Genomic DNA, 16415 nt, shown 5'->3' with positions numbered 1-16415 from the left:
CATGTAAAATTAGGATTACTTATTATAATATAAAGTAACTTATAATATGAATCTTTGGGAATTGCATTGATATTATTAACTTTTAATATATATAGGAGTGGTATTCTACGAATGTTCTTTTTAAATCATCTCCCTGGATTTTTGGAATTGAGCTTTCTTGTTTTAGAAGCAAGTTATGACACTTTGTTACCATGAAATATTCTTGCTATGGACTATGACTGTTTTAGAAATCATTGTTCACACATCATGTTCAATCAGGCACAGAGGTTTTAGGTAGAAATTAGTCTGTCAGCGGATATATTTTCATAAATTAGTTCTTAATGGTAGGATACTCCATTAGTTACATCTGTTGTTTTAACGGACTTTATGTATGATAAATAATGGACAGATTTTGAGTAGTACAGATAATTCTTGAGATAAATGGTTTGCTGAGAGAGCAAGGACACTGAAACACTTTTTTGTCTCTCACTGTCTCTGTCTCTCTCTTGCATACACATTATTTTCACTCATTATTTTGAGGTGAGACAGTTGGTCAGCATGTGCTTTGTCCCTCGCCTAGGAAGAGCCTAATTTTAAAAACTATTTTACAAAAATCAGAGCACCTACTTTTTGACATTTCATTAGGTTGTTCTGATAATCATTACGTAAGAATTTAAAGCCTGAAGTGAGGTTTGAGACTTCAGAAAGATGACAGAATGGAGAAATGTTTGCAGTGTGATGATAACCTATACACAGTGTCCCCCACCCACCTGTAATTAGTCCGCTGTGATGGGTTCATCTTACGTTCTCTGTCCAGGCTCTCAAGTACTATTTGGGAGTGGGAGAGGGAAATTCCACTTTTCAGAAGAGAAAGAATTAGTTATAATGTCTAAATGTATATGACACGTGATAGATCATGCCTTGTTCGACACTTGGTCAAATTTTGAAAATTTTACTATAGAAATAGTTGTTAAGGATTGTTATAGAAATATAAGACTCCCTCATATGATAGCATAAAGAACATTTAAAAATATTCTTTGTGATTATGTTAATAACTTGTATGTCTAATGCTGAAGTAGTCCTTGAAATTTGTGTTGTTCCCAGTCTGGTTTGAAAATTTTTTTGTTTTTAAACAGAGGAATATTGTGAAGAGTAACTTAACTGCTTGAGATAGATGCCTGCTTCAAGTTACCCCTCCATATAACAATAGTTTTAACCATTTTTTCCCTCATCTCTTGGGTAGGAACAGCAAAAGTTTCTGTGTATAAGCTGTAATTATAATAGGAGTTGTTCATGCAGTCTAGTTGTATGTATGTTCTGTTTCCTTAATGCAGAGATTTTTACAGAAATGCTCATTATCTTTCATTAAATCGGAGAAGTAATCTGTGATTATTATATTGTATGTGTTATAACTGAGGGGCCCACTTAGAGCCACCGAGGGAGTTACTGCAGCAATTTTACATTTTTTGGTAAAATACAAAGTACATTTCCTCACCCTTTTAAGAGAAATCCTTTTTTCTCCGTCAGGTTTAATTATTTCTCTTTGACCAAAACTAAGACTGATCCTCTGGTAGCCAGTTAAAATGTGTGAAGTAGGAGGAGTAAAGGAAACTCCAATCGTTAGTTGTAAGTTATAAAGCAAAAGTTAATACAGATATACACAGCCAAAGGGTTTATTTCAAAGGATAAAAGAAAATTTTATAAACTTGCCTTGTAGTTGGAACATGTTGGACATCATAAAGAAAATCTTGTAAGTGTTTAGATATTTTACTGTATAATACCATGTTGGCTCATGAATGCTGAAGTAGTTTACTTTTGTGAAGCAACACTGACTTGAAATTGAAATATTAAGGAACTATATTTTGCCTGTTTTCTTTTAAAGTCCAGCATGACTTAATTGGTATGGCTCTTTTAAATCATGCAGGGTATCCTTTCAGAGTATTATTTTTTATGAGATGAAACGATACTCATTTTGGTAGTTCTAGAATATGATTAAAAGAATCCTAGACGTTTCAATGTTTGCTATGTGTTTATAACAAGTTCTACCAATGGAGAATAGTGTGTGGATGTAAATGAAAATTATAATTGCACGTTAAGTTTTTTAAAGACTTCTATGAGCTTTTCATTATCCTGGATATCCTGGGCAACTCTAAAAATCTAAAAAATGGCTGTTATATACTTATAATTTTATTTCAGTTGAATATATGCCTCAACTATGTAAAGCTGTGTAGAAACAAACAGCTTAGGAAACAAAGCAGGTATCTTATGATGCAGTTTAAAATTGTAAATTTCTTTTAGTTGAGCTGGTTAAAACGTTAGTTATACTACAGGTTTATTTCTCTGTTTTACATGGTAGAGTATAATGTCAGGATAATTCTTTGGTCTGTTATTTTGTAAAATTGCTTCCTTTTTAAAGTTTGCTCAAATACTGGGAGCTGCCGGAGTGACTATTTCACAATACTTTGATTAATTTAATGTCTACTTTTATTTCAGTGAGGGTTAATGAGAATATTAAACTTTACTGTTTCAACTACCTCATTTCTATAACTCTAGAAAACATTTAGACTAATGTGAGATAATCTTTTCTGTTTCAAGTCATTAGTCCGAGAAGTAGATAAGTTACAGATGGCAAATGCAAATTGTACAGTAATTTCATTTTTCAACTTCTAGTGCAACAAAATAGCATTATTATGATCTTTAATAGAATGGTATCCGGAAAAGCTAGCAGTTTATGCAAGAAACATACCTTTATGTTTAACAGGTTCATCTCTTAGAGGATTTTAAAATATGATAACACTTACCCCAAAAGAAGTTTTGCTGACATGGTGTCACTGTGCTGAAGAGGCTGTTTGATGCCATAGTCCCTCCTTTTTTTTTCAGATAGAACTTGTACCCTCTGTTGTAAATTCTGCTTGCAGCCTTAAACTGAAAACACAAACCATACCCAAACCTTGTTTTAGTTTTACAGTATGCCTGCAGTACATAGACTTGATATTTATTTTTTTCTGTCAAGAAATTATGTAGCTGGTAACATGTGAAAAGCAAGGAAACAAAACAAAAAGAGAATGAGCAAATATTTGAAGGACCTACTATTACTGCACAGACTGTGGTTAGAGAGCACTCACTGCCTCTGTTGGTCTCGGTGGCTGGTAGTGACCTGCGGAGATTAACCATTTAAAAACCAGAGACTTCTTGCTGTCCTCCTGGAGAAAGTTTGCACCGCACTTGTGGTTCTGTGGTTGTTTGTGAGGCGAATGAAGCATTCACACAATCCAAAAAAGCAAAAGCTTTAAAACTCCTTTTTTTGCAAGCACTATTACTGGAGAGACAGAATCATGTGGTTTGTGACCTCACAGTACTCACAGTCAAGTGGGACTGCCTACCACTGTGGCTTTCCCCCCAGCTCTTGCTCTCTCTCTCTCTTCCTCTCTCTCTCTCCCTCTCTCTCTCTCTGACAAAAGGCTTGTGGTAAGGCCCTTCCTGGCATCCAGAAGGATATAGCTTTTTAATTTTTGTGACTCATGAGGATTTGGATAGAATACAAATGCTGAAGGAGCCCTAACTCCTGGAAGGTTAAGCATTTGTAGAGCAGAGCTCTGCAGTTGTGGGCTTTCCTTTCTGTCCCCCCACTCCCACTGTTTTGTGCCTCCTCCTTTTATTTAGTTCATTATTGTGTCTGCGGAAAAATGAGCAAAATTGGCTCAAGAGGCTGTGTGTGAAATTCTGAACAACAGTGATGATTTACAATAATTTACATCTTTGGATTGTATCACATTCTGGGGTCTGCTTCATATTTGCTGGGTGTTTGGAGTCCTTCTGTTTTCCTTTTTCTTGTCTTCTTAAACTTGTGAATCTGTAACTCATTGTAAAAAAGTTTACCTTTCTAAAGGTCTGGTTGCAAACTGCTTGCTGGGCTTGACTGTAATTGGCTGTCATGAAAGTGTTAGTCTGGGGATTCCTTTACAAATATTAAATCATGTCTGTCTAGTTGATGTATGATCAATATTAGATGCCGGCTTCTACAAAAAGATTAAATGTAATTAGTATCTTTTATATCATGTTTACCTTTTTCTCATGGCTAGTTTGAGGATCTTATAAAAGTGAAGGGCAAGAACTGTCAGTTATTGGATGAATCTTAGTTTTCTTTATGCTTGTAATTTTATTTTTCATCTTGTATAATCCTTTGAATAGTTTATTTGGATATTAACTTTATCCTTTGATAGGAAATCTGATACAAACATAAAATAAAATTCTTATGTTGTAATGTAGATTGTTCAATGTGATTGATTTTTCCAAGCTCAGAGTAGAGTGGGTTAACAGAAAATTGTATTTTTTGTTTATAATATAGGGTTTGAAATAAATTACAAAATGCTGTGTGTAGTAAGGAATAATGCACACAGACAGAGTATGTTAGTCGTCTCGATTTGCTAATTCTGATTCAGAAGAAAATTGGAAACATCTTTGGGAAACTATCTCCTTTTTTGCCCCTTTGGACATGTATGTATAGAACTCATTTTCTTATTAGGATGATTATATATCATAGGCAGAGAATTTCATATTTATGAATAGAGCTTCCTGTTTTCATCAGTTGAGAGCAATAGGGTATTTTTTCAACAAAAATTATGAAGCCGAACAGACCAATTTTCTAGGCATTTTTTTGCCATTTATCCACGCCACTCTGAATTTGCATGTTAGACTTCTTCCTAGTGTGATAGTAACCAGGAGTGGCACGAAGTAAATGACTGGGAGGGTGGGCGGAGACATGAACTACAAGACATTATTTGGGGTGTTTAACGGGGTAAGTGCTGGAGAATGCTAAGAGAGATGCGAGAGCCAAAATACCCCTTTGTGTGGTCATCTTAGTACTGTTCGTTATCTGCTTTTGGTTTACAGTCGGTAAAGATAAATGTACTAACATGTTTATGAGTCTCTTTACAAAAAAATAATTTGCCCAAAATATGCTAGGAACTTGTGGGAATGACTTTCATCTTTTATCATTTAAATGTCTAGAACTTTTTCATAATAAACTTTTGATGATAAAAAAGTAGAAATACATTTTAGTGTTTTATTTTAAATATAGATTTATCATGCTTTATTGTGTTCCGAAACATCTTTTACATTGAAAAGCAAAAGCTTTCATTTAATATGCAGTTATTTCTGCAAAAGAGAGAAAAGTTATTCATTTATTCTCTTTTATAAATAAGGTGTATAGCAGGATCTATATGTAATTAATATCTGAAGTAAGTTAAAGGAGGGCTTTGTCTTTATAATTTGTAGAATTTCTAAGCATAGTTCCATACGCACATACAATAGTGGCAGAATGAGGCAATTGAAAAAACTTTACTAGTTTGGTAAGTAAATGCCTTTCTTCTTTCAGAATGAGTTTTCGGTTTCTGTGTTAGGATTCTCTGACATCGTATAACTCCAAACTTTTTGCTAAATATTTTTTCCCTTAAAAATATCTTTTTAGTAAATGTTCTTTAGTCCTCCAAATTAACTATATGTATTTGAATAATTTTTAACATCTTTGTGTCTCTTAGCTGCTTGTTCTCTTTATGCACATACCCTCCTGCATATAATTTTTGGGTCCAGGTGACCACTGCTTCTTAAGAGTTTAATAGATATTGTTGAACATGTTCCTTCTGTTCTGTTGAGGCCCATCAAATTCTAACAGGACAAAGGTAGTGAAGTCATGTGCTTTAAAGTTTGTGTATTTATTATCCACACACATATAAACAGTGTACATATATGAGTTATACACACACACATATATATTCCGCCCCCCTCCCCCCCCAAAAAAAAAACAAACTGAAAATCTGTCCTCTTTGGAGCAAATGTTACTTTGTGGTAAAAATTTAAAAACATGATAACTGGTACACATTTGATAGTTGACGGTTTGATTAGAAATAGCATACACATGTGATGAAGAGAGAGTGACTCAGAAAAGTCACTGCAGATAAAGCTCTTGATTATGGATTTGTACTATGCTTAAAATCAGAAATGAAAACTACAGGGTTTTTTTTTTTGGTTTTTCAGAGACCCTCAAAACTTCATCCTTTTGGGGGATATAGTAGTATTTGCTTTATTGAAGTAAGTAACAAGTTTAGGTCTGCTGTATAAATGATGTATTGTAGTACCACGGAAATGAAATATTGCTTTGAACTTGGAAACAATTTCAAAAAGTAAGGAAGTTATTTTGCTTCCTCATTACCTTGTATTTAATAAGCTTGTCAGCATTGGTTGAACTTTTTATATCATATATTGTATATGATATAACACTGTAGCATTTTAAATGTAGCATATATCTTCATTGTTACTTTTTGAATTTTTTTGTTTTATGAATTAATGATTCTATTTTAATACAGAAGTTTTACCCATATCAATATTATGCATATTTCTGGGCTTTAAAAAAAAATTCTTTTAAACTTGTATTTGCTGCTGTTCTATTTTTCTTTTAATTGAAAACAATAGGAGCAAAATAGGTTTCATGTAGGAATTTTATAAATTGTAGAAATCCTATTTTGGCCTAAAATGTTCTTGGTGGTTGCTGATTATGAGGTTTTAGCAAGGAATTTTCTTAATTTGTTGTTTCAACTTGGTATGTGACAATTTTTTTGACTTTCGATTTGATATATAGATGTTGGAATTTGCATGGCACTTTTTGGGCCTTGTATTGATGCTTTGAAAAAACTTTGAGTAAAATATGTCTAATTTTATTAATATTTTAAATTATGATTACAAGAGATTTAATTCTGCTTCCTTATTTTAATGGGGTATCAAACCATGTACACAGCTGCACATATGTGTGGGTTGTATGTGTGCAGAAGGTTTTATTTTGTGGCGCTTAAAAAAGTTGTATGTATATATATATATTTTTATGTGGTGCTTTTTGTAATGAGAGTATTCCACCCCCCCCCCCCGTTTTCTTTAAGTTACAGAAAAGCCCAAAGCACTACCATATCCATGATTGTTTGAACAACTTCATTTGGTTAGTATTAGCAGCTATCTGTCTAAATGTGAGATTATGTGGAAATTGGATGCCAAGAGGGAAAGTAGTGAAAGTAGTTAAACTTTTCTGTCTCCCCCTCTCTCCCCTTTCCCCCCTGCCCCCCGCCTTTCTTCCCTCTCTCCTCCTTTTTTGGTTTCTCTTTCCCTGTTTTGACATTTCTATAAAATCTCCAAAGTATATTCTTAAGGTTCTAGTAGGGGAAATTGACATTAATCTTCACTAATGAATACCTGGCAGGTTTGAAGCTTCTGACGTACATGGCAATTCATTGTTACATCTTGATATAGTACAGCTCATCTGTTAGATGGTATCGGCACCTGATTACTGAGATTTTCTTTCTTTTAACAGTTTTTAATCCCTTCCTCTGTTAATTTACTGTAGCAGAATGTTTCACATGACTTTAACACTTTAATTATGAGGATTACTTTTTTTCTCCCTTTTGACTATTGTTCGAAGTACAGAGTGATCCATACTTGTTTAATGTAACTGTATAAATAATTCATGTTTCCTATAATTACTAGAACAATTCATCTTCTATTGCTGTCATTTTTCTAAGAAGAAAAAAAAGGCGAGAACTTGCAGAAAATATGGGAAACATGCTCTTATGACAGCTGAGGATGTGGCCAGGGTAAAGCAGGAAACTACTACCCACAATGCAATGTTACATATACTACCACTTAATAAAATTTATATCAAACATGCTACTGACACAACCAAAGAAAAATAATATGCCAACTATACTGGTTAATGTACTAAATATATCTAGGGAAAAGTGAAACTAATCTTTTTGGATCCTTTGTACTTAGAGAATGTAGTTAATGAAACTGTGGGACATCATAGTACATTGGAGCCTTTGTGCTGTGGGACTTGCTTGTAGGTGAAACTCTTGTAATGAGAACTTTTTGGATATTCACTTTCCTGGAAAAGGCACAAAAGGGCACCCTTTTTCTTTCAGTTGAGTTGTTGCACTGTTAAATAGGGTCTGAGGACATCGTCATCTAGTAGGAAAAATAAAGTAAGTTATGAGATGTTCATCATGATTATTTAAACCTTTTACCTAGCCAGCTATATTTCTTTATTTACATTTTCAGTTTTGTTTGTTTGTTTGTTTTGTTTTTTGCTTTTTGTTTTTTGTTTTTTTTTGGCCAGGTTTGAGAAGGAGCTTGAATTTTTCACTGAGACATTTTTCTTTCCAAAATGATTGTTTTTCTTGCTCTTTTTATTTATCTTAACCTACCTATAGCTTACCTGATCAGTCCATATGCTTTACTGTAGGGAGGTTAGTCTAAAGCAAAAAAAACCTGCTTTTCTGAAGTGGTTGAAAAAAGATAGGAAGATATCGTCTAAAAAAATCAGGTTTTAATATATTTAGCATTTCTGTTTATAAATCTTAATCTTCTATACTCTTTAATCTGTCAGACTTTAGTAATTTTGATGAATGTAGTACCTTAGTAGTTTAAATGAATTTTGAGGTTTTTTTTTTTTTTTAAGGGAGGTTTTTAAATATTTCAATAAGGGAACATAATAAGAGTTTTTGAGTTGGTAAATGTATAGAAATTAGATAAAGACTAGAGAAGAGTATTAAGTTCATGTTATTTATGAAAGATTCCTTCTTCATACTCCAGTATAGAAATTGTCACTGTTTCAGCCCTGGCACAGTATTTGTCATCTCACCATTTAAACATTAATATATTGTCTGTCTGTCTGTATCTCTTAAGGATGATTTGCTTAATTGTTTGAAGTATTTTCTCCTTTAGAGACTGCTTATCAATAACAGCTGTAGCACTGTGGCTTTTCTCCATGGACTCATGGTGGTCTTTGGAACAACGTTCTTCAGCTTTGACAGGTGAGACAGAGGCTCTCCAGTGCCACTGCATTTGGATGAATCTAGCTGTGGTTGGAGAAAGTGCATCTTGCCAAAATGTATGGGTGAGACCACACACAGCCTTTAAAATAGTTATTGTAGGCTTATTTTTAGGGATCCATGTCTTGACAGTTCTTTTATTTGCATGCCAATTTCATTGCTGTGTATAGATTTTTCATTGGTTTCTGTAAAGGCGATTGCAGTTTTAGTTCTCTATTTGTTAAGTCTTGTGTATAATTTACATTGGAAAATACTCTGAGTTCACTCATAATTAACAATACAGAAAATATATTGAAAATGAATCACCAGAATACTGATCTTTTTGTTTTTATAAATTTGACAGTGTTCCCATTGGAAATCTCAATTTCCCAGATAGTTTAGTAGTCAAAAATTGCTCCAATTTGAACTTTAAATAAATTAGGAAAGAATTTTAAAATATTCATATACTTTAATTATATCGATAGTAAGAAAAAAATTGATTCATGCTATTCAGAAATATATGTATTTATAAGATTGCTATAATAAAGCATTGTTCAAAATATAAGTTTTACACTTTAGTAAAAGCTTGAAAGCTTCAAAACAGATTGCCAGAGAAGTCAGTTTCTCAGTGCATAGGCATAGTAATATGCCAGCTATTCGGTCTTTTTATGGAATGATTAAAACTTTATTAACTTAGTGAACTGTAAAAATTGACTACATGTTTTCTGAAAAAGTATGTTTTCAGTGACCAGTAAAGAACACTCTTTAGACTTATATAAAATATTGTTTCTTTTTTTAAAATGATATGTTATTTGGATGGTTATTTATGATTCTTATTACGTTATTAGTGATAACAGTTAAAGCTTAATTTCTTAAGTCCTGGCTGGTTTTAGTCACAAGACTTCTCACTTGATGATCAGTGAATGTTGGATTAGGTATATATATTTATAAAGAAATGTGATCAGCTACGATAAGATAGCATTTTCATCTAGATATTTTCATTGGGAAAAGAGAATCCACCAAGATAATTGGAAATTCAATTTCCTCCCCACCATTATCCCAATACCTTTCCATTGCTGAATGGTTCTGCCAGGAAAGTACTGGGGAAATTGTGTTCCTACAGCTTTTCCGGAGAACAAGTTTTTGGAAAGCGGGGAGATAATATACACAAAAAGACTGTTTAAAGACAACTTTGGCCCTTGTCTCAGAAATTGGTCATGTATGTGAACCTTGATTGGATGCTAGATTTTTTCAAAAGGTTCATAAGACATTTTTAGGATATTTGAGGAAACTTGAATATAGACTTGATATTGACGATACTATGAAATATTTAATTAGTGTGATAATACTGTGCATATGTAGGGAAATGTCCTCATTCTTAAAAGAGGTGCATGATGAATTCATTTCATGAAGTCAGTACCATACTTAAAACAAACACATACATAAAACAGATGTGGCAAAATGTTGACAATTGTTGGGTCCAGGTGAAGGGACTTTTCTTTTTGTACAATTTATTTTAGACATTTATTTTGTTATTTTTCACCTTAATAACTTTTGAAAGGTGAAGCATTTTTTTTGGAAAAGGTGTATGGGGATTGACTTCAAATGGAAATCAGATAGATAGTTGGGGAAAATTCATTTATTTGTATAGAAAATTTAAAAAAATGTGAATATAAATAACTGAATTTTTGTTTCACATTAAAACAACTAATTTTCACGACTTTATACAAGACAAATATAAATTGGAAATGGTAAAATAGTTTTGAAAATACCAATCTAAAACATTTTACATTTATGTTATTGTAACTCAGGTCTAGAACAATAAGCTAGAGGTTTTTAGAGGATTGAAATAAGCATGTTATTACTACATTATTTGTTTATTCTTAATTGGATGCTTCTAAAATACATAAAAATGCCTTTATAAGGTCATTCACATTAAATAAATAGTATTGAATTGTATTCCTGTTACTAAATTGTTTATACTATTATGCTCTTTGAAGAAGTACATTAATGAGCAGAACCCTATGTCTATATGCAAATTATTAATTCTGAATTTGTGTTATATTAGTTTACACCCTACCAGAGATCTATACATTTTTTTTTTTTTTCCTGTGGAGGGTTAGATTGTAAATATTTCTGGCTTTGTGGGCTCTAAGTTCCCTGCCCACTGCTCAATCCTGCCAGTGTAATCTGAAAGAGAGACAATAAGAAAATTAGACAACAGATAAATGAATTTTTTTCCATTTTAAATTGATATATAGTTAATTTATGATGTGTTAGCGTCTTGTGTGCAGCAAAGTGATTCAGTAATCTATCTATACACACACATATGTATTCTTTTTCAGATTATTTTTCATTATAGGTGATCACAAGACATTAAATACAGTTTCCTGTGCTATCTAGTAGGTCATCGTTGTTTATTTTATACATTAGTAGTGTGTACATAGTTGTGTGTACATGGAGAAAGTAAAAAGGTATGTTACACGCGCAGGGGAATAGGCAAGGGGAGAGGATCGGAGTAGGTTTTCCTTGGCTGTTGAGGTTAATGGGACACATGTCAATGACATTTGCTGATGGTCAAGAGTCTTGAGAGTCTGGAAAATACTGTATGTACAGAATTATTATTAGATTGCTGAAGGTCATACGAATAGATAATTTCGCTGTGGTTCAGATTAACTTCTGCAGGAATAAGTAATATTTTGAGAACTGTTTGTTCTACTTGGTGATACCATTGGCATAAGAGGAAAAGTGTGTTATCTTTGAATTATGAAGGGTATAATTTAAACTTTTCTATAGTCACTTAATAACTGTGACTTTGGATAAACCACATAACCTCTGAGATGCTATCCTAAATCATTAAAAGTGATGATAATGCATCTTGAAAGATTATTGTAAGGTTAAAATGAGATAAGGTTTAATTCCCTCTAGCATAATGCTTAGCCCTTAGTAGATGTGATTTCATTCTTTTGTCAGCTGTGGAGGTTCATTTTTTTATTTCCGTGTTGCAGATGAGGAAACAGAAGCCCAGAGAAAAGTGATGTGAATTTACCGAGTTCACACACCTAATAGGTACTGAATCTAAGATTTGAACCCAGAGCCCTCTGCCCCTCATTGCTGACTAGAATCCTGTAGAGAAGAGTTGTGTTTTAGGTGGAGTTTAGAGTAGAACATGTTTGTGATATCTGTTAGATTTTATCTTCTCAAGACCAGCTTTCTCACTTTCTCTATTTAGCTTGCAGTGTAATGGTTGAGTCAGACTTCTTGGGTTTGAAACTCGGCCTTCCCATTTATTTGCTGTGTGACTGGGTGTGAGGTATGTCACTTCCCTGGCCCTCAGGTTCCTTGTTGGTCAACTTGGAGTAGCAGGGCGTCTCTCTCAGTGGGATTTTGTGGTGTCATACTGTGAGCTGCTTTAGTATATCCAGTAAGCTTTCAGGTGGTGGTAGTCATTATTTGACATTAGAAACTAGTGTGGGAAGACTTTGGAATTGGGTAGACCTGGAATCTAGTATAACTCTTCATACTTTTAAAGCTTTGAGTGAGACTTTCATTGGACAAGTTAACTTTTTGGAAACTTAGTTTTTTTCTTATATTTAAAAAGAGATAATAAGACCTACTTACAAGATTTTTGTTGATGTTTAGAGGATAACATATTTTAAACAGTGCCCAGAAGAGTAGATTCAAAATAAATGTTAGCTTTCTCTCCCATTCTGTTCCCCACTCTTGCCTTATTTTGAAGTCTTCAGCATCCTGGTCCTTCTCCAGAAGGGACCATTTGGTCCTAGGATGATGCACTTCAGAACTGACTGCAGTGCTGCATGTGCAGTACAGCCTGTGCCTGGTGGACAGTCTACCTCACGTCTTCTGAGGTAGTTATAGGTCATATTAGCTCAGTAGCTGTCTTCCTATTTGTCCGCAAGTGAAAGCAAGAGCCTTTTTACTTCTTAAACAATTTTAAAATTTAGATTGAATTTAAAAAAAGGCAGTTGTATTTTAATATTTGAATAAGTCGAAAATGGCATGGAGTTCTCATTGTGGCTCAGTGGGTTAAGAACCTGGCATTTGATCTCTGGCTTCGCTCAGAGGGTTAAGGATCCTGTATTGCCACAAGCTGTGGTATAGGTCACAGATACGGCTTGGATCTACTGTTGGCTGTGGCTGTTGTGTAGGCTGGCAGCTGCAGCTCCGATTTGACCCTTAGCCTGCGACCTTCCATATGCTGGAGGTTCGGTTGTTAAAAAAAAAAAAAAAAAAAAAAAAAGGAAAAATTGTTACTATTAAAAAAATAATTCATACTTTAGTCCTTTCTGTACTGGTATTAACAGCTAACTAGTGAGATTTTTCTTTAAAATCTTTCAGCAAGTGTATTTAATATTTTACCTTTAGCTATGAGACTCAGCACACATGGTATAATACAGGTATTACTGATGAATGTTTTCTTATATTTACCTCCTTTTAGGAACTGAGGATAAGATAGGTAATTATGCATAACTATTTTCTAAAAAGTCTGTTAATATATTATCTGGCTTCTCAATAAATTATTGTTACAACTTCTGAATCTAAAACTGCTAATGATTAGACAGTATCTCATAGATTACTGTCTTAAAATTTACATAGTAGTTGTAAGAGCAAAATACTACATTTGATAGAATTCTTGAGGCTCACCCCCTAGGACTGAGTGGCTCAAGCCCCACTGTGTCTGTAATTCCCAGAGCCAGGACTTGATCTCAGATTTTAGTTGATATTTTCATGAAAATGGCATTATTTCTTTATATCCTCTCTTGTTCCCAAAAAGAGCATTAAAATAACTTTAAAAGTGAAAACAGAATTGCAAGATAGATTACATTAAGAAAGAGTTAGTACAATGAGGAAAAAGGAATACATAGGTGGGAAAATAGAATGGTGCTCAGGAGTCAGGCTTGTATGCAAATTGCATATGAGATATAAAAGTTTAACTCTTACTAACGTTTGAACCATCAATAAACCTGAGAACCTCTCACATAGGACCAGGAAACGGAGCACAAATAAATATGTAGAAAGTATTCATTGTGCCATTGCTTGTAGAATCAAAAATATAAAACAATCCAAATAGCACATAGGGGAATGGATTAGCAAGTAGAAGCAAAGGCATAGGATGGTTGCCGTTGGATGATCTAAATGAACTGCATCAATAAGTACTAATGTGAATGGATACGTTTTGAAAGCAAAGGAGTAACATTACTGATGCAGAAAAACCATACCATGTTTTATGCATAAGAACAGTATTTCAAAACATGGATGAGAAGGATGCATACCAACTATATAGCGGTTATTCCTGTGAAGGGCAGGAAGGATAGTGAGGGAAGATGTAGAAAGTGGATTTCAGTTATATCAAATAATGTATGTGAAAAAGTGATGGTGACCTTCCTAGTGTATTCTCAGTAATGTTCTATCTGTAAAGTAATTATCATGAAAAATTTTAACGAAAAGCAAAGAACAGTATATCATTAGAGTTAAATAATATTTGTTGTTCTTATTTTTACAGTCCTCTTTGTAGTAAATGATTCTGGGTATTTATTTACGGTAGTGATTACAAAGATGTCCCTTAGGAGTTTCTGCTGTGGTGCAGTGGATTAAGAATCCCACTGCAGTGGCTCAGGGCACTGCTGAAGTGCGGGTTCCATCCTCAGTCCAGTGCAGTGGACTAAAGGATCTGGTGTTTCCACGACAGCATAGATTGCAGCTGTGTCTTGGATTCGGTTCCTGGCCGGGTAACTCCCATGTACCATGGGTGTGGCCATTAAAAAAAATTTTTTTTTCCTTTAAAATTTAAGTAAAAGGAAGGAGTTGATGTTTGAAGAACTAGCTGAAGAAATTAACTAAGAGTGTAATGATATGTTGATATGCAGAATTGTTGAGGATGGAACATGAAAAATACTTTGGAAAACACCAAGTTTTCAGATTAGTTTCTTAAAAAATTAAAAGAAGTGTGTTACTCATTCTTTCCTCATGCTGAAACTAGACATTTTCCTGTGGATCCTATAGGGAGAACAGTATATAATTTAATATGTGTGATATGTATCATAAATAAGTACAGGATGCAATTGTAGGCACATGTCTTCCACAGCACTTGGGTATTGATTGATATTATGTAACACCAAAGTGCACTTAAGTAGAGGAGAGTAATGTTAGGTGGGAAAATGAGTTAATGGGCAAAAAGTTGTGTTCTGGTGATTTATATTTATCAAGGAATGAGTTTAAGAGTATCTTAAAATATCCCATAGCTTGGGAGTTCCCGTCATATTTTAAAACATTACTGGACATGTAGTAGTTTTTGTCCTCTATATTCTTCATCAGTGTGACATAGCTGTTATGTTTGAATATGCGATTTTTTTTTTTAATGTTAAAGCAATGTGCTGACTTAAAATGGTTGGAAACCACTATTATTGAATTGACAGACTGCATATGCTTAAGTTTTTTCTTAAATATTGTTACTTACCATCCTCAGTGATGATTCCTGAGTGGTGTATGGATTTCAGCCTTTCTTGGTTGCTAATAAGTAATAGTGACTTATGCCTTGAGGTTAAGGTGGACTTCATACGTAATGAATGGTGTCGATGTCGTGTTGTAAAGTTGAGGAGCCGAAGTTAGAAGTGTCACATAAAGGAGGTGAACCCAGGAGTTAACTGATGACAGAACTGGGGTTTTCTTTAGAGAATAATATTAGGTAAATTCTAGTAGGAAATGAGTGCTTAAGACCCCATAATTTCGTGTAATAAAATCATGAACCATAGTAATGTTGACCTGGAAGCTTTCGAAGGTAGATGTAACTCTCAGCCTTTCTCAGCTGTAAAAAGATAAAATTAGCGGAAAGCTGTGTGCAGCATATCCAACCCCGAATAACATGTTATCTAAGTATAGAAAATTAATGCTTAATATTTAAAAAAGTTACAAGATCCACAAGTATTAACTCAGTGTGGTAATTTTCCACAAGTAATAGAGTAAATCAGTTAAAATTGGGAAGCTATAGTTCAATTTTGGAAATAAAAACATTTGATTCAATGTTCACACACATTGAAAAATTGAGGTAAAATAAATTTTGCCTTTTTTTTTTTTTTTTTTGGCTATGCCCTAGGCATGTGGAAGTTCCTAAGTCAGGGATTGAACCCGTGCCACAGCGGCGGCCTGAGCTGCTGCAGAGATAAAACTGGATCCTTAACCTGCTGTGCCACAAGGGAAGTTTTGTCATTTTCACCATTTAAAAATGGTTCAGTACAGTGGTCATAAGTACGTTCACGTTGTTGTCTAACCATCACTACCATCCGTCTCCAGAACTTCTTCATCTTCTCAAGTTGAAACTCAGTTACCCGTTAAACAATAACTCGTTCCTCCCTCCCCCAGCCCCTGGCAACCACCATTCTATTTTTTCTCTCTATGAATTTGACTGTTCTAGGTACTTCATATAATTACAGTCATAGAGTATTTGTCCTTTTTTTTTTGGTGACTGCCTTATTTCCCTTAGCATAATGTCTTCAAGATTCATTCATGTGGGAGTGTTTCAGAATTTTTCCTTCTTTTTAAAGGCTGAATTCTATTGTGTGTATA

The 16415-nt window shown here is 33.9% G+C and overlaps 2 protein-coding genes across 10 annotated transcripts in view; one reads left to right on the top strand and one right to left on the bottom strand.

Annotated features, from left to right (window-relative positions):
* RUNX2 (RUNX family transcription factor 2) overlaps positions 1 to 3246 on the bottom strand; it is a 358411-nt gene extending 355165 nt beyond the window's left edge. For 5 of the 9 annotated variants that reach the window (XM_084968272.1, XM_084968278.1, XM_084968273.1 and 2 more), the window contains exon 1: positions 2781 to 3246. In XM_084968272.1, coding sequence (XP_084824398.1) covers positions 2781 to 3153 — 373 coding nt within the window. In that variant the 5' untranslated portion in view covers positions 3154 to 3246. The remainder of the gene's footprint in view (positions 1 to 2780) is intronic. The other 4 variants (XM_084968277.1, XM_084968275.1, XM_084968276.1 and 1 more) reach the window with 2 other exon arrangements.
* SUPT3H (SPT3 homolog, SAGA and STAGA complex component) overlaps positions 1 to 16415 on the top strand; it is a 397798-nt gene that overhangs the window by 51099 nt on the left and 330284 nt on the right. The gene's annotated exons all lie outside the window — the stretch shown is intronic.

This window comes from Sus scrofa, chromosome 7, assembly GCF_054392235.1.
Source record: "Sus scrofa isolate SSC_HxYL_T2T_F1_AM1 chromosome 7, Sscrofa_HxYL_maternal_Yorkshire_Landrace_v2.0, whole genome shotgun sequence".
NCBI classification, from domain to species: Eukaryota; Metazoa; Chordata; class Mammalia; order Artiodactyla; family Suidae; genus Sus; species Sus scrofa.
This window is presented reverse-complemented; position numbering and strand designations above follow the sequence as displayed.